The sequence below is a fragment of the Cornus florida genome, unplaced genomic scaffold (genome assembly GCF_030987335.1).
Source record: "Cornus florida cultivar Cherokee Brave unplaced genomic scaffold, ASM3098733v1 CherokeeBrave_3.0.0_Hap2_Chr06, whole genome shotgun sequence".
Classification (NCBI taxonomy): domain Eukaryota; kingdom Viridiplantae; phylum Streptophyta; class Magnoliopsida; order Cornales; family Cornaceae; genus Cornus; species Cornus florida.
This window is the reverse complement of record NW_026775576.1, coordinates 62,369,499-62,387,393: the sequence shown is the minus strand read 5'-3', so window position 1 is coordinate 62,387,393 and position 17,895 is coordinate 62,369,499. Positions and strand designations below refer to the sequence as shown.

Below are 17,895 nucleotides of genomic sequence, written 5' to 3'. Positions count from 1 at the left end.
AATAAATAAAAATGTAATTGCATAAAATGAGTTGGACATGGAAGTTATGCTGCAACTACTCCAGCATAGTAAAACAGCTTTTACTTTTGCTTATAAAACATAGTTTACTAAATAGACTGAATAGAAGAAGTACTTCTCTAGTGCTCTTAAAAGAGAAAAAGACATTCACAAGTAGCAAAAGTGGTACTAAGAAATTCTTCAAACAAGGCGACACGATAAAATGGAACCTCGACTTGACACATCTTGGAGCCCCTTGGTAACATCAAAAACTTTTTGCAAATCTCTCCCTCCCCATGATAATCAAGAATGATCAGTTTCTCCAAAACTACTGAATTCTTCAACAAATACTCCACCATTTTCAGATCATCGCTCTCCTATCGAAACGACATCATTTCAATTTTTTGAAGGTGAAACAACAGACAAGAAGGCACATTCTGAGGTGGATACCAACGCCGCATAGCCCGATTTTTCTCTTCATCATAGAATTCATCCTCATGAGGACCCTAATTAAATAAGGAATTATAAATAGTAAAGTCTCAATCAAATTTAATTACACAAATAAATTAATCAAAACAGTTAGTGTTACCGTAAAAATAAGAGTTTCCAATTGTGGCGAGTTGGCAAGAAAATCCATAACGAATTTCCATTCAACATAATTGAAAACAGAAAGCTCCAAATAACTCAAATGTTCCAACTTTGGCACAGGAAGCCAGCAAGAGTACTGATAGATCTACATGCGAGGAAAATAATAAAAATAAAAATAATAATAAAAGAAAAAAGGAAGTCAAATTGAATTGCACAAGTATAGAGTGAATTAATCTAGACGAATAGTATTTTACCCACAAAATATAAAGGGATTCCAATTGTGGCGTGCTTTCAAGAAAATCCAGAATGAATTTCCATTCAGCACCTTGAGCGTCAAGATTCAAATGAGTCAAATGTTCAAACTTTGGCAGGGTAAGCCTGCATGACTGAAAGGTCTTCATGAAAGAAAAAAACCAAGGAAAAGAAATTATTAATTGAAGTCTAGAAAGAATATTTGGGCATATATAAATAAAGACGACGAAGAAGAAATCATGAAAAATAGAACGAGCTAACCTTCATTGAACCGTCCGATAAACTAAGACACTGAACCTTAGATATTGCTTGAAGAAATTCAGCAACAAGTACTCCCACAGATCGATCATGACCATGGTCGCGACTTGGATTTAAAGTAATGTAGGCATTGACAAGGGCATGTAATGTATTCACTGAATAGTCTTTTGCTAAATAGCCGTGGTATCCAAAATATTGAAGATTCGGTGCATTGAGCACAAACTTGTGCACCGCGGACTTGCCATCACAGTGATGCGCAAAGCTTAATTTCTTAAGAGATGGTGCAGAAATGTTAAAAACACTAATATTATTTTCCCAACGGCGGCAATGACTCTTTATACACAATTCTTCAAGCAGAGGGCAGCTGGAAAAGAGCCTATAAAATGAGTCATCATCCGCAAAGTGAATTTGATAAATATGGATAATTTTAAGACTCCAGTAGTAAAATTGACAACAATATTTCCACGAGACAGTTCGAGAAACACCAGACTTGTACAAGTAAAAACCTCACGAGGCAGCCCATTGTTGTGTGTGTGATTGTAATAAATATGAAGTTCACGCACATTACGTGATAGCGCGGTACAAATCCATGCATTAAGATGTGAAACATCATAATCCTGATAACATGTCAGACTGAATTTCTGCAAATCTGATACATTACGCATTAGAACTCTGTTGACAAAATTTATGAACCTCGTTTCATTTCTCGTTTCACAATCATCGAAGTTGAGATTGGTGATGGAAGTCCAAAGATACCTCCATTTGGTTGATAAAACACTAGTTTTCACCGCATACTCTAATGGAAGAGAAGAGAGGATATGTTCAATAAGGCAACGCGGCAAGTTGCTAATTCTGTCTTCATTTTCGGAAATTGGATCCATTCCTGCGTAGGATATTTCTTGCTGAAAAGAAGAAATTTATGAATTGCTAAAAAGATGGCAGTGAAAAACTTGTAGAGTTATATATACGTCTATATATATATATATAGAGTTTTGAACTCAACTATTTAGCTACCACAGAAGAACATTGGTTGTAATTGAATTAAAATTAGAACGACATAGGTCCATGAAAAGGCACTTTCCAAGCACGTTAATTTGGCTAAAAAGTTTCTTTAATGTACCTGGTAATGAATGTGAAAAGTGATGAAAATTGATGACAAAAAGTAGAAGGAAATATGTAATAAATTATTGTTTTTTCATTTAGTATTACTCGTATTATTATTATTATTTTTTGGAGGGCAATAGATTGAATCCAGTATTAACTCACGAGTAATGATAGTTATGTTTGGAAAATTGAAGTTTTAAAACTTTTTGAGTGATTTTCATACATGGATCTTGATACATCACAGACAAGTTTTATGCAAAAAAAATATAAGATGATGAAACATTCATTGAAAACTTACAGAAAAGGTTTGAATAAACCTAGTGAATGTTTTCACTTATTGCTTAGCAAGATCCTTTCTCCTATGATCTCCTTCTTCTTGGTAGTAATCTTTCTTTAACGATCACTCATAAAAATGAACTTGCTTATGGTAGCCTCCTTTATATGAGAAAGCTAACTCTAAATTTTTTTATCTTGACAAACGTGTAATATAAAATATACATTGGACTTATATATAGGCAAAATAAAAATAAATATTAAAGACAATATATTTTGAGATCTTTATAAGTAAATAATAATAATTTTTTAAATAAATTATTATATTTTCCCTTCTTATCTCTCATCTTTAATGTTTTAAGTATCTTTTGACAATACAAATAAAATAAAATAAAATGTGAATAATTTTTTTTAAGGGACAAAAAAATAAAATATTGTTATATTTAATAAATTACCTCTTTTGACAGGATCAAAAAAATAAAAAGTAACCATTTAAAAAATTATCTCTTTTTGACATCGAAAAAAAAAAATCCCAAAATATATATTTATTGAATAAATTATATCTGTGGTCAAAAACCCCCAAAAAAATAATAGTAAAAAGTACAAAAGGAAGATGATTAATTTTTTTTTTTTCTATTGAATAAATAATCTCTTTTGACAACACCCAATAATAATAATAATAAAACATTATTTTTATCGAATAAATTATTTCTTTTGACCGGATCCATACAAAATTACCAAAAAATAAAGTTTCCTCTTTTGACAAAATTGAAAAAAAGTTAATTTTGTTGAATATATATCTCTTTCCATTGTAAAAAAAAAAAAAAAAAAAAAAAGTTATTATGGAATAAATTATCTCCATTTTGACTGCCAAAAATAAAATTATTATTATGAAATAAATTACTTTCTTTGAGAGGGCCTCCGGAAGAAAAACAAAAAGAAAGGAAAAAAAAATAGTAAAGAAAATAAAGAAGGTAAAAAAAAAATATATTAAAGATTTATAAAAGGTAGTTATAACATTACAAATTAAGGAATTGTGCATTAATGAATTTAAGGACCTTCTTGTCATTTCCTTTAAAAGAAAATGATAAATGAAGTGCAATTGGAGAAAAGTGAAATGTGAATATCGTTTTCCTATATTTTTCTCAATCTCTAAAATTAACGTGATATCTCAAATTTAATGGACCTCTAATATCAAGTTGGGCTATGGCTGAGAATTCCTTAGGCTTAATATTTTGTTGGTTACTATAAATTAATAATTGGGCTGGTCCATTAAACCATGTGCCCAATTCAATTAATTTATAAATTAATTTCTACTCCACTAAAAGAAATTAATTGAACTCTAATTAAATAATAAATAACTTCTAAGTCAATGTTGCATTTTTACCCCTATATGCATAATTATTTATCTGATTATAAAGCCATTAATCTGATTACATAATTAATATATTTATTTTAGTATCTTTGAGTATATCCGGTTTGATCATAATAAAAATTTGTTTGACAAAAATAATAATTTAGGAAATTAATACATAGAAAACATTTTGTCTAAAATATACGAAGGCTTTCGAATTTAATTTGTGATCAACCATAATCAATACAAAATAAATATAAATAGTACTGATGCAAATATTGAGAATATAACTCTCTAACTATCAATTATATAACTACCCAAAGTGCTGGTCTTTGGATCCCGAATTATTCGCCGAATAAATCAAAGTAATTATTAATTAATAAAAGAGTCTATACTTCTCTTATGCTTGAGGGTCAAATGCTCGGATAGTGATAGAAAGCAATTGCATACGATGACTCTAACTTGCAATATATCTCAACCTATCGTGGATTTGATTCAAGTCTTACTTAATTAAATGGCCATCCATAAATATCGACTTTGAACCATTTATAATTACTATTTATAACTCTATATTAATTGTCATCATATATATATATATATCTTGTATTCAAGTAAACACAATCAATTCCATAATGAATCAAAAAAATAATACATTATATTTATCAATTATATAATGCATTAATAATAATATTTAGATAAGGAATAATGACTTTTATAATCCAAGAAAGAATTTGCTATGTTAGGATACACAAATCCTAACAAGGTAAACCAAACTGAATAGGCACCGAACCTAACATTGGTGTTGCCACATCAGATTATTTAAAATAGTACTCCACGTCAAATTATATATGTATGTATTATGTATATATATTCATGGTTAAACCCCTTTTCTACTTAGAGAGTGTTTGAGAAAAACGAAGTGATTGATCAAAGCGTGAGATAAAAGGAACTTATGACTGAGATGGATGATATATATGAACATAGACTGAATCTAGAGAGACATACACAGTTCTTACCCAAAATCAAAACAGTTTTATTGTCCAAAAATTTACAGCTGAGATGGGTAATATAGAAGAGAGAGTGAATAGATAGAGATATAAACAAATAAAAAAACTGAGGAAGTAATATGGAGCAATAATTGCAAGGGCTATATGTATATATAGAGAGAATCTATTTTTTTAGGGAGGGTATACTTGTTTTTAAGTTATTTTATTGAGTGTCCAAACCATGTCATGTTTGATTTCAAATTTGGTGGAAAAGTTACGGTTTTCTATTATTATTCTTAAGAAAAGTGATAGGTCTTCCAACCTCAATTGACGACTCATTTACCGAATATAACGTAGTTGGGAATGAGTCGAAAAGAAAAAGATGTTTATAGGATTTTGTTTTAAGAGTTCCATTGTACTTCAACCACATTGTATTCGGAAGATGAGTTGGCAATTGAAATCGGAAGACCTATCATTTCTCTATTCTTAATTCATTAATTGTCTTATAAGCACTTTGGTCTGATAAGATAGTAGACTATAACTTGAAATTAAACATAAAATTTTAAACATAACGAATAGGTAATATCTGATACTCCGTAATAAAAACATGCAATGCGGGCATCAGCTATATACATATAAAACATGCAATGAATCATGAAACTAAAAGACTTGTGATTCTTGTGAATAGATATTATCATTTATATCACAAGTCTATTAGTTTCATATTCTTATTATTCATAGTAATCCCACTTAATTGTATTATTACTTGCACAGCTTGGATTAAGCTGAATAATTTCTGATAAATATTATATGGAAAATGTAAAAGCAGCAAGGGTAAGGCTTTTTTTTGGGTTCGTTAAGCAAATATATATATATATATATATCTATCTATCTATCTATCTATCTATCTATCTATCTGCCCGTCTATCTTTGAAAAAGTAAATTGTACAAAAGGAGGGCCGAAAGCCCGATACATGGATCATATGAAGAAATCCAAACAGGCTAAGCCCAGCCAAGTCCAGATAGACCAACTAAGCTCACACAAGCCTAGAGAGAATCTAAGCCCAAACATGGTAGATGGTTGCTGAGAGTGTCAATTTTGGGAATTTCTTGCCAAATTTTTTTTAAAAAAAAAAAAAAATTATCCTTGCTGCTGCTTTTACAGATATTATTGCTGCTTTTACAGGAGATTATTATTATTATTATTATTATTATTATTATCACACAATCCCAACTGAAACCTTAATTTTGATCATATATTTCTTTCCTGTATACAATCTTAGCTTTATCAATGCAAAGATGCAAAATAAAATCCTAATTTTAATTATAATTTTTTATTTTTCAAATTAAGTCACATAATTCAAGATCGATATCTTGAAAATAGATTCATGGTATTTATCATGAAGCTTGTTAAATCTTGAAACTCAAATTATACTAAAAATTCAGTTATCTCATGAACCCCACAAATATAATGAATGAACCCTGCATCAAACAAACCTTTCACTATTTTCTTTACCAGCTGAAAAGATTGCTTTGGATGAAGATGTACGTGTCTTTAGAAGAGAATTAGCTTTTCCAGAAAGCTCTTCTCAAGATATCTAGGGAAAAAATCTGACCGATGTGATAATTATTGAGTTAAACATTTCAGAAGGAGGGAGATTATATTTTTGACTGACATTGACAAAAATTCTTATTAGACACTATTTGTAACGTTTACAATTACACACAAAAAATTAATTGAGCATTATACCATTACACTTCTATAGTGGGTTGGCATTAATCTTGGTTCCTTGATACCTCGGTCTTGAGTCTTTGATAAATTAATATAGTTTTAGAATAAAGACAAGGTCCCATGGTCTGCATGGTGGATGATCTAGTTAAAGAGAGGAATACATATAATTTATTTATTTATTTTTATTAATAATTTATTTTTATTTTTTTATATGATTGTTGTAGGCAAAGAGATAAATATAACTTGATTCCCTTGAAAAGCCCCGCTGAACCAAAATAAAATAAAAATGTAATTGCATAAAATGAGTTGGACATGGAATATATTTATGCTGCAACAAATCCAGCATAGTAAAACAGCTTTTACTTTTGCTTACAAAACGTAGTTACCAAACGCAAACTAATTGATCGAATAGAAGAAGTACGTATCTCTGTTTGTTGTGTTACATGTGTAATAAGTTCTTAAGCATGACAACTCTCCATAGAGTGAATTAATCCAGACAAATAGTGTTTTACCCAAAAAATATCAAGGCATTCCAGTTGTGGCAAGCTTTCAAGAAAATCCAGAACGAATTTCCATTCAACACCATGAGAAACCGCAAGCTCCGAATGAGTCAAATGTTCAAACTTTGGCAGGGTAACACTGCATGACTGAAAGATCTTCATGAAAGAAAAAAAAAAAAGGAAAAGAAATTATTAATTGAAGTCTGGAAAGAATATTTGGGCACATATAAATAAAGACGAAGAAGAAGAAATCATGAAAAATAGATCGAGCTAACCTTCATTGAATCGCCAAATAAACCAGGACACTGAACCTCAGATATTGCTTGAAGAAATTCAGCAACAAGTACTTCCACAGATCGACCAGGAACATAATTGTGAGTTGTATTTAAATTAATGTCGGCATTGACAAGGGCATGTAATGTATTCACTGGATAGTCTTCTGCTACATTGTCTGTATATTCAAGATCTTGAAGATTGGGTGTATTAAGCACAAGCTTGTGCGCCCTATACATGCCAACACTGAAATGCTTATATCTTAATTTCTTAAGAGCTGGGGCAGAAATGTTAAAAACACTAATATAATATTTCCAACCATTACTCGTTATAAACAATTCTTCAAGCAGAGGGCAGCTGGAAAAGAGTCTATAAATTGAGTCATCATCCACAAATTGAATAGAATAAATATGGAGGATTTTAAGACTCGGTAGACACCCCAAAGTAGGAAAATTGACAACAATTCCACCAGACAGTTCAAGAAACACTAGACTTGTACAAGTATAAAGCTCACGAGGCAACCCATTGTTGGCCTTCATATGGTAGAAAATATGAAGTTCACGCACATTACGTGATAGCGCGGTAGAAATCCATGCATGAAGATGTGAAACATCATCATAATTCCGAGTGCATCTCAGACTGAATTTCTGCAAATCTAATACATTACGCATTAGAACTCTGTTGACAAAATTTATGAAGCTCGTTTCATGATGTCGCATTCGCATTCGCGTGTCATGATCATCGAAGTCGAGATTAGTGATGGAAGTCCAAAGATACTTCCATTTGGTTGATAAAACACTAGTTGACACCGCATACTTTGCTGGAAGAGAAGAGAGGATATCTTCGATAAGACTGATTGGTAAGTTGCTAATTCTGTCTTCATTTTCCTCCATTTTCACTCTCTCAAGATCGTTCGATAGTTCATAAATTGGATCCATTTCTGCTGTGATATTTCTTGCTGAAAAGAAGAAATTTATGAATTGCAGGGAAAAACTTGTAGAGTTATACGTCCAGGCCGGCTGGAGTTGAGTTAGGCTGTTGCCTAAGGCCTCAGCTATTAAAAAGCCCCCAAAATATTTTACTTCCATATATAATAATCTTTCTAAAATTTTTATTTCATTCCAATTAAAAAAATAGTAAATTATAAATTTCTATTACTTATTTCAATTTTCTTTTTTCCTCTTCTACTACCCGTCATTCCATTTTTTTTATTATCCTCTATCATTATAATTACAGCAGCCCTAATTCAATTTTTATTTTTATTGAATATATATGGTTATGGGAATTGTAAAACTTTCCATATTCCTCTTTAAATTTTTATCTTCCTTTTTATTCCTTTTAATTTTTACATACTTTTTCTTCTCTCACTCCACGTGAAGAATTATTTGAATAACTTTTTGGAGCATTAGATCAGATTTTTCTAAATTAGGTTTTATTGTTCTTTACTTTAAATTATTATTTTTGTAGTTTTTTAATTTTTGTTATTATAAAATTATATATTTTGTTTGTAAGTTGTGTGACCACTTTTATTTATATGATTGAATATATCTACTAAAAAGTGAAGACAATAGATAAATTGTTACAACAAATAATAATAATAATAATAATAATAAATAGAATGGGTGAAAATTCAATAAATGAACAACCAAACCATCAACAAGAATAATAAAAAAAAATTAGGTGAAAATTCAATAAATGATTAACCACGCCATCTAAAAGAATTAAAAAATTATATAATAGTAAAAGGCTACTTTTTATTTTTTGCCTAAGACCTTAAATTAAATTGAGTCGCCCGGCATACGTCTGTATATAGAGTTTTGAACTCAACTATTTAGCTACCTAGAAGAACATTGGTCGGAAGAAAAGAGAGGATATGTTTGATAAGAATGTTTGGTAAGTTGCTATTCTATCTTCATTTTCCTCCACCTTCACACTCTTAGAATCCTTCCGTAGTTTTGAAATTGAATCCATCACTGCTGTGACTCTCTTGCTGAAAAGATGAAATTTAAGAACTGCTAAAAAGATGACAATGAAGAACTTGTAGAGTTATGTGTATATATATAGAGAGAGTTTTGAACTCAACTATTTAGCTATCCGTTGGGTACCCCAGAAGAACATTGATTGTGGAAGGGGGTGGGTTTTTGTGTGCTAATTTTCGAAATTGAATTAAAATTCGAATCAAATACATAGATGAAAAGGCACTCACATGGTTCACTTTTCAAGAGCCACCGAATTGATGTATACCTTAATTTGACTAAAAAGTTGGACTTCTTCGTTTAATCTACCCCGTAATGAATGTGAATGAGACGTTTTGTCTCATCAATAATTTATGTTGGGTACCAAAAAAATTAAATAAATGAACTAACAGATAGTAGAAAATATTTAATATATTAGTATTTATTTTTAGGTAATTAATAGCATTTGGACTAAACCAATTTCACCTCACTATGAGTCATTCTCCTCCCATATAAATGAAGTTCAATTTATTAGTCCGATTTTTGGGCCTCGTACCACTACTCTTTATTTTTATTTTTTGTTGCAAACACTACACGGATAATCGAAAATGAGTGTGTCCAAACGAATATAATGTAACTTTAGATTTATAATTTTTTTTAGAATCGTGGAGTTCACTTGTTCTAGCTAGAAATTGTAGAAACCTGATTGAACAGTGTGTTAAGGAATATCTAATTTCTAATCTCTTAAAATAAAATTAAAAAAATTCCCTATGTAACATGATGTTTGGTTGCTACATTTTTTTCAATCTCTTATGATTGTCCTTCTCTCATAATAAAAAGTTCGCAGATTGAGTTTAAATTGAATAAATCTCTTTATTGATAAAAAGTTCTTTTTTTTAATCTAAATTTCTTTATCGATAATTTCAACAAATAGTGAGCATGGAAGGTGAAGAAGAGAAGGAAAATTTAGGTTATGGATTTGGGCGGAGTCTTGCGATGTGGATCCAAGGTTTTTAGTTCATGATGATACACATTTTTTGTTTAACAAGCATGGGGCTTCTTGGGATAGTAATTAATTTGATTGCAAGAGCAATTCCACGACTTACACCGATGCTTTATGTTTAGTGAACGCTTATTAGTAAGATATTAATTGCTATAGTTAAATGGTTTGATAAATATGGTTTGCACTTATTGAATGGTTTGATGAATGACAACTTAGGTGAATGCATTGTTATAACTAGAAATATACCTTAAGCCATATCTGGAATAACTAGAAAGGGTCTTGAATCTTGAGAATTTGGAAGCAAGGAGGTCATTCAGACCTCTATACAGATAGGAGAGCACGAGAGGAGCCTTTGCCAAATCTCCATTCCTGGCTAAGGATATGGCAACCTGAACAAAGTCCTTGGTAACTTGGCTAGATAGAACGCATAGCAAATAGCTAGAAAGCCAACAGATCAGGAAAGCTATGTGCTCGTCCTCTTCGACTTGCCAGTTTTCTTGTAATACTTGATGAAAGGAAGGTGGGAGGAAATGAATTTCTTACTGCCAGTAGTTTTGGTAGGAAAAGGGAATTGGTCAAAGAAGAGAGTGGCACTAACATCATCTCCATGGGGTTTAAGGCCGGTAATGCAACAAATATCTCTTGGAGTAGGAGACATCATTCCACATTTCAGGTGGAGGGCATTCGTAGTTGTGAACCAAAAGAAAAGGGCTGAAAAGAGGAGATTTGGGTCAAGTATGATGGAGGCCTTACTAATCTGGATAATGTCAAAGATTCATTATCTTCTCCATTGTGAGGAAATCTTTTCGTCTTTGGAAAAACGGCTCACCCAAGAAGTCCAAAAGGAGCGGTATAGTGGCTAATTCTTTATACTGAAGCAGGTCTTTACTTTTTTTCCCTTCTTTGAAATAAGAAGGAACTCTTAATCAAAGGGAAGAGGGGACGTACCAGAAAGATAGAACTCTGCCAACTCGGAAGGGGCCACACCTGCAAAGGCTGGTCCAAGCCCAACTGAAGAATCTTTAAAGGACACCGAGGGTTCAAGATGAAGCCCATCAAGGATTTCAAAAGTAATTGAACTTGATGACTAGGGCTTTAGGTTTTAGTTTGGGTTGAGTTGAAGGAGCTGGAAGGGATGAACTTGCTTGGAAGGTTTCTTGACTTTGGCAGGAGCCATGACTCGTGAATTCCACAAAAGTTGGGTTTGTTACTTTAGGGTTTGGTTGGAGGAGAAGAAAGAGGAAGAGAGAAAAAGGTTTTAGGCGTTAGATGATAAGGATAGAAGTAGATGCACATATATATAGGCAGAGAAGGAATCAGAAAAGAGGAAAGGCTTTTAAGGTTGGTGGTTGGAAAGTTTAAAATTCCAAAGGAAAGTAATGAGGATTAAGATGTTTTTGCTATAAATGGATAAGACTCCTATTGAGATACGGAATCCCTTTTGAAATTGGCGGCAAGTGAGATTGACATGGAGGAAATTGAGGAGACAGCCGTGTGATATGCAGAAACTCTTCATGATTATTTTAAATGCCCAATCCAAGGACGACTTGTTAGGGAGTTGTTTGGAAAGTTTTCAAAATTTGAAAGAAAGAAGTGATAGGATTTTAAAGAGACGATTGGTTATGAACCTTAAATAAATGAGATTTTCTTGGAATATATAGCACTTTTGAAATTGGCGGTAAGTGATATTGATATGGAAGGAACCAAGGAGTCACCTGTTTGAAGTGATGGAAGTTGATAAACCAGTTTTGATTACCTTAAAATTTAAGTGAGTCATGATGGCGAAATTCAAATCGTATGCCTTGTCATCAATTTGTTTCACACGGCATGGAATTTGGGGGGCATATGTTTACTCTATTATTTTCGGCCCAATGGAAAGACGACATGCGGCGAGTTCCAATGAACTTGCTACACTAGATTGGTATTTTCAATATCTAAAAGAGGAACATGTGAGGTGGAATTGTTAAAGGAAGATTGAATACGATCTACCAATAAAGAGGGGGTGTGCGGTGAGTTCCAATGGAACTTACCATGCCAGATCATAACCTTAGTAAAATTCTATTCAGTTTATTGAGATTATGTGGTTGCATATGAGGGCTAAGAATAATTGGTCCAGTTAAATTCTACCATGTGGAATTATTGATTAAAAGGGGAAGTGGTGAGTCTTAATAGGACTTACCAACTTTAAATGATATGCATAATAAACTAAAAGAATAGGAAGGTGGCAAGACTTAAAGTTGACCAAAGCTAGAAGAAGGAGAACGTGGGCTGAATTATCTCCTAGATTGTAGGAGATTTCAATAACTGTTTGGCTAGGTCAAGACACCGAGTTGCAAACAAGTAGGGAAGCGAGTGATATATATATATATATATATATATATATATATATATATATATATATGCTGGAATACAACCCACGTTGAAGAAATCGCTAAAATCATGCGACCATGCCGTCATGGAAGCCACGATCAAACAGGAAAGTCTAAAAGTGGGGAAGTTACCTAGAAGGAAAAGGAACGTGGGTAGTGGCTTATCTATATATATATATATATATATATATATATATATATATTGTATCAGATACAACCCATGATGAGAAGATTACTGAAGTCTTGGGTCCATGATGCCATGAAAGCCAAGGTTAAATTAGAAAGTCCAAAACGAGAGGTTACTAAGGAAAAGGGCAATGTGGGTCTGCAAATAACTTCCATATATGTATGATATATATGGAGTTATACGTGAATGAAATATCTGCAGAAGGAAAGACCTTGGAAAACGTGGGACACTTGGCTGAACAAAAATACTTTGGTTGAAAGTGGCGGTGCTTCATGCTATCATCGCCACTAACTGAAAGCAGTTGTCTTAAATTATGGATAACAGGACTAAGATGATGAAATCGTGTTTGATTTGGAGAAGAAATCTACGGCAGAAGAAAGAAGAGCAAGCAAGAGTGGGACATGTGTAACTTTGTGAAAAGGACAAGTGGAAAATTCAGTTCAGAGTTATGTACAACTTGAAATCGTGGGAGATATACCATGAAGATATGCTCGGAAGAAACCAAGAGAAGGAAGAAGATAGAAGAAGGAGGTTACAACTGCCAAAAGAATGGGATACTTGGCAGTTCAAAGTCAAGCCAGATGGAAGTTGCCGAAGCTACCACATCAAGCTGCTACATGCATGGAAGAGCTCTATAAATAGAGCACTTAGAGCTAGTTTACAAACCCTGTTCACACAATAAACAGCACATTATCTTTCAATTACATTTCATGTCTCTTTACATTCATGTAATACACCTTCAATATGTTTAATTCAAGTCATGCACTTATAATTCCTACTTTCCAGCACCTTACATTGAAGTCCTGCACTTTTAATACCGTTTTTCTTTCCACTAGCCATAGAGAAGTAGTCCAGAAGTCTTTTTTTAAGGCAAAAAGAACCTCCGAATGTGGTAATTCCAGTCCTTCGTACAGTCTTTTGATCCCTACAATCTCCTACTGGATAATTGTTCGGATACTCACTTTGAAACGACAGCAGTTCCTGGCATGCCCGCAATTCACCCTCCTTTCCACACTTGGAAAAGACCACAGTTTTTAGGAGCCGAACAATATCTATGAAAAAGTAAATTGTACAAAAAGAGGCTGGAAGGCCAATACATGGATCATATAAAGAAATCCAAACAGGATTAGCCTAGCCAAGTCCAGATAGACCAACTAAGCCCACACAAGCCTAGAGATAATCTATGCCCAAACATTAGTTGCTGAGTGTCAATTTTAGGAATTTCTTGCCAAATTTTTTTTTTTGAAAAAAACCTTATCCTTGCTACTTTTACATGAGATTATTATTATTATTGTTGTTGTTGTTGTTGTTGTTGTTATTATTATTATCATCACACAATCCCAACTGAAACCTTAATTTTGATTATATATTTCTTTCGTGTTTACAATCTTAGCTTTATCAATGCACAAATGAAAATAAAACCCTAATTTAAATTATAATTTTTTTATTTTTTTGTAAATTTTGGATATTCTTAAAACTCACTTTGATTACAACTCTTTCTTTTACAAATTAAGTCACATAATTCAAGATCGATATTATGAAAATAGATCCATGGTATTTATCATGAAGCTTGTTAAATCTTCAAACTCGATTTGAACTAAAAATTCAGTTATCTCATGAACACCACACATATAATGAATGAACCCTGCATCAAACAAACCTTTCACTTTTTTTTTTTTTTTTTAACCAGTTGATGAAGACGTGTCTTTAAAAGAGAACTAGCTTTTCCAAGAAGCTCTTCTCAAGTGATCTAGGAAAAAACTCATGGTTTAGTGGAAATTTCTTAATACCAGACCAAGTGTGCTCTTAATTATTTTGTTGAGTTAAACAAATGATATTCTAACCATGTCCAAGGAACTTCGTCAACATTTTAACCATTTCTATTCTTTATCTCTAACTTGTAACTTATTATAATCATGTCAATCAATTTTTGACACCGCTGATGTGACAAATATTGAGTTAAACATTTCGGAAGGGGAGAGATTGTATTATTATTTGACATTGACAAAAGTTCTTGTTAGACAATAATTGTAACTATTACAATCACAAAAAAAATCAACCGAGCATTGTACCATTAGTCTTCTATAGAGGGTTGGTATTAATCTTGGTTCCTTGATACCTCGATCTTGAGTCTTTGATAAATTAATATGGTTTTATAATAAAGACAAGGCTTCATGGTATGTGTTCGGCTCCTAAAAACCGGAGTCCTTTCCAAGTGCGGAATGGAGGGTGAACGTCGGGCATGCCAGAAACTACTGTCGTTCCAAAGTGGATATCCGAACAACTATCCAGTAGGAGATTGTAGGGATCAGGCGATTGTATGAAGGACTGGAATTACCACCTTTAAAGGTTCTTTTTGCCTTGGAAAAGGACTTTCGGACTAAATTATGGCTAGTGGAAAGGAAAGTTATATTGAAAGTGCATGACTTCAAAGTAAAGTGCTGGAAAGTAGGAATAATAAGTGCAAAACTTGAATTAAACATATTGAAAGTGCATTACATGAATGTAAAGATACATGAATGTAAAGAAATTGAAGTGCTGTTGGTTGTGTGTGTTGAACAGGGTTTGCAAACTAGCTCTAAGTACTTTATTTATAGAGTTTTCCATGCATGCAGCAGCTTGATGTGGTAGCTCCAGCGATTTCCACGTGGCCAGATTCTGGACTGCCATGTGCCCCATGATCTCTTGGCAGTTGTAACTTCCATCTTTCTCTTCTCTGTTGCAGACTTCAGCTATATCCTCCATGATCTCAGTTTATGGATAGTTCTTGCAATATATTTTCCACTTGGTTTCTCCATAGGTTGACATGTGTCCCACGTCTCCATGTTTTTCTTCTCCCTGCCGTAAATATCTCTCCCTCTAGACACGATTTAACTAGACTTGCCCTCCATGCTTTACGATAACTTCCCTTCAGTTGGTAGTAGCAGTTGCATGAAATACCACCACATTCAACTATCGTATCCTTATTTAGCCAAGTGTCCCATGAGTCTTATAATCTCCTCCTTTTTTAAACTCCTTCTCTTCCTCTAATTCCATATATACATGAGTGTATATAAGAATTATTGTAGACCCACGTTCCCCTCTTTTAACTGAACTTTCCTTCTTGAATCTTCCATAACATCATGGCCTCCTGAATTTCAGCATTTTCTTCATTATGGACTATATCTGACATATATATATATATATATATATATATATATATATATATATATGGATACAAATCATCCCACACCCTTTTCTTATGTAGACAACACCTCCTTGATTTTAGCTTTTATCATGGGTTGTTCCTTCCATGAATAGATATATCATCCTCCATATTGGACAATCACGTCTCCTTAATTTTAGCAGCTTCCCTTCAGCTTTGCCTCATTTAGAACCCATGGCGCCATGGATTCCTTCCTCACAACAATTACTTCATCGTGGGCCAAATCTGATAAATATATATATATATAGAAATTAAACTCCCACGTCTCCTCCCTTTAAGTAACATTGATTGACTTGGCTAAATGAAGTCTCCTAAAATTAAGGAGAGAATCAACCCCACGTTTTCCTTTTTTTTTTGGCTAAACCAACTTTGGTCTTACCATATTTGGTAAGATAACAATCCCTTAAAAGAATTGATCCATAGCAGTAAATACCATAGTAAGCTCAGTAGAACTCACCATATGTAGTAAAACTCATTCCATACAGGAAGATGTGGGCCCTTGTTTTAAAGATGGCAAGTCTAGGACTCACCTCTTTCCTTTAAAAATAGAAAACCCCACATGGTAGGATTATATTGGCCCACTTGTCTTTGATTTCAATTACTACATAATATTGCATAGCTTCCAATAATAATTTATTAGAGTTGTGATTCAGTGTGATAAGTTCCATTGGAACTCGTCACATGTCGCATTTCCACTGGGTCAAAAATAATGGAATAAACAGTATTCAAAGTGGATGATCTAGTTGAAGACAGGAATTTATTTGATTTATTTTTATTATTATTTATTATTTTTATTTTTTATATATAATTGTTGTAGGCAAAAAGGTAAATATATATTGATTCCCTTGAAAAGCCCGTCTGAACCAAGGTCACGAAAATAAATAAAAATGTAATTGCATAAAATGAGTTGGACATGGAATTTATGCTGCAACTACTCCAGCATAGTAACACAGCTTTTACTTTTGCTTATAAAACATAGTTACCAAACCGAACCTAAATAACTGAATAGAAGAAGTACTTCTCTATTTGTCTAATAAGTTCTTAAGCATGACAACCATGGTTGTTAAAATCGCGATTCTAACTCGTAGAATCATGCGATTTTACGATCCAAATGCCCAAATCGATCCAAATCGCAGGAAAATCGTGGCTTTGGCAGAATCGTGAGTTGAATCGCCGGAATCGTACATAAAACCGTGGAATCGTACGATTTTATACGATTCCAACGATTCTGAATTATCCACGATTACGGCCTTTTTTTGAGTTTAAGAGTTGTGAAGAAACCCTAAATCGATTACCACAGTGCAACAATTCCATCTCTTTCGTATCCTCTAGCACAGCTCTGAGAAGAGAAAAGATGCCGAGGACAAAAAGAATGCTAGGGTTTTGGTGACGAAGAAGCAGAGGAGGAGGAGAGAGGGAACAAGAGGCTAAGAGAGCTTACTTGAAAAAGACAATAGGAGTTGCCGCAGCCGTTGCCGCTGTGGAATTGCAACAGGGGAATTTTGGTCTCTTCAGTTCGTCTGCGCCGGCTAGGGAATTTCACTCTCTACAGATGGGCAAGTTGAGACTTGCCTAAAAAAGATTGGTCTTGGGCCTTGTACTTCTCTTGGGCTCTATTTGTTCTGTTATACAGCTGGGCCAAACGGGCTTTGCAAACTTTAAGTTTTTGAAGCCCAATGTAATATTTACATTTATATAAAATTTGTCTTACATTCCAAAAACTAAATAAATTAAATTTTAAAAGAAATTGTTAATAATTTTATATGAAATTATTCTTTTATATATATATTTGTGTGTTTGGCTTATTTTTTATTTATTTTGAAAATAATTTTTGTTGAAAAAGTTAGTTTGAATTGTAT

General features: G+C 32.9%; 2 protein-coding genes across 2 annotated transcripts; both read right to left on the bottom strand.

Moving 5' to 3' along the window:
• Positions 1 to 374: 374 nt before the first annotated feature.
• On the bottom strand, positions 375 to 1,976 carry LOC132314198 (F-box/LRR-repeat protein At3g59200-like). The gene is made up of 3 exons (XM_059813091.1): positions 1,659 to 1,976; positions 587 to 730; positions 375 to 503 (listed from the first exon to the last, which is right to left on the bottom strand). The coding sequence occupies exons 1-3, from the start codon at positions 1,974 to 1,976 to the stop codon at positions 375 to 377; spliced, it is 591 nt and encodes a 196-aa protein (XP_059669074.1).
• A 5,026-nt stretch (positions 1,977 to 7,002) lies between these two features.
• Positions 7,003 to 8,255, bottom strand: LOC132314197 (F-box/LRR-repeat protein At4g14103-like). The gene is made up of 2 exons (XM_059813090.1): positions 7,320 to 8,255; positions 7,003 to 7,200 (listed from the first exon to the last, which is right to left on the bottom strand). The coding sequence occupies exons 1-2, from the start codon at positions 8,253 to 8,255 to the stop codon at positions 7,003 to 7,005; spliced, it is 1,134 nt and encodes a 377-aa protein (XP_059669073.1).
• Between the last annotated feature and the right edge of the window lie 9,640 nt (positions 8,256 to 17,895).

Coding starts and splice junctions, on each gene's coding strand:
- LOC132314198 (XM_059813091.1), bottom strand. CDS start 1,976: ATGGATCCAATTTCCGAAAATGAAGACAGAATTAGCAACTTGCCGCGT. Junction 731..1,658: donor GTACCGCGCTATCACGTAAT/GTGCGTGAACTT, acceptor CCTCGCATGTAG/ATCTATCAGTACTCTTGCTG. Junction 504..586: donor TGGAAACTCTTATTTTTACG/GTAACACTAACT, acceptor TTATTTAATTAG/GGTCCTCATGAGGATGAATT.
- LOC132314197 (XM_059813090.1), bottom strand. CDS start 8,255: ATGGATCCAATTTATGAACTATCGAACGATCTTGAGAGAGTGAAAATG. Junction 7,201..7,319: donor TATTTGGCGATTCAATGAAG/GTTAGCTCGATC, acceptor TCTTTCATGAAG/ATCTTTCAGTCATGCAGTGT.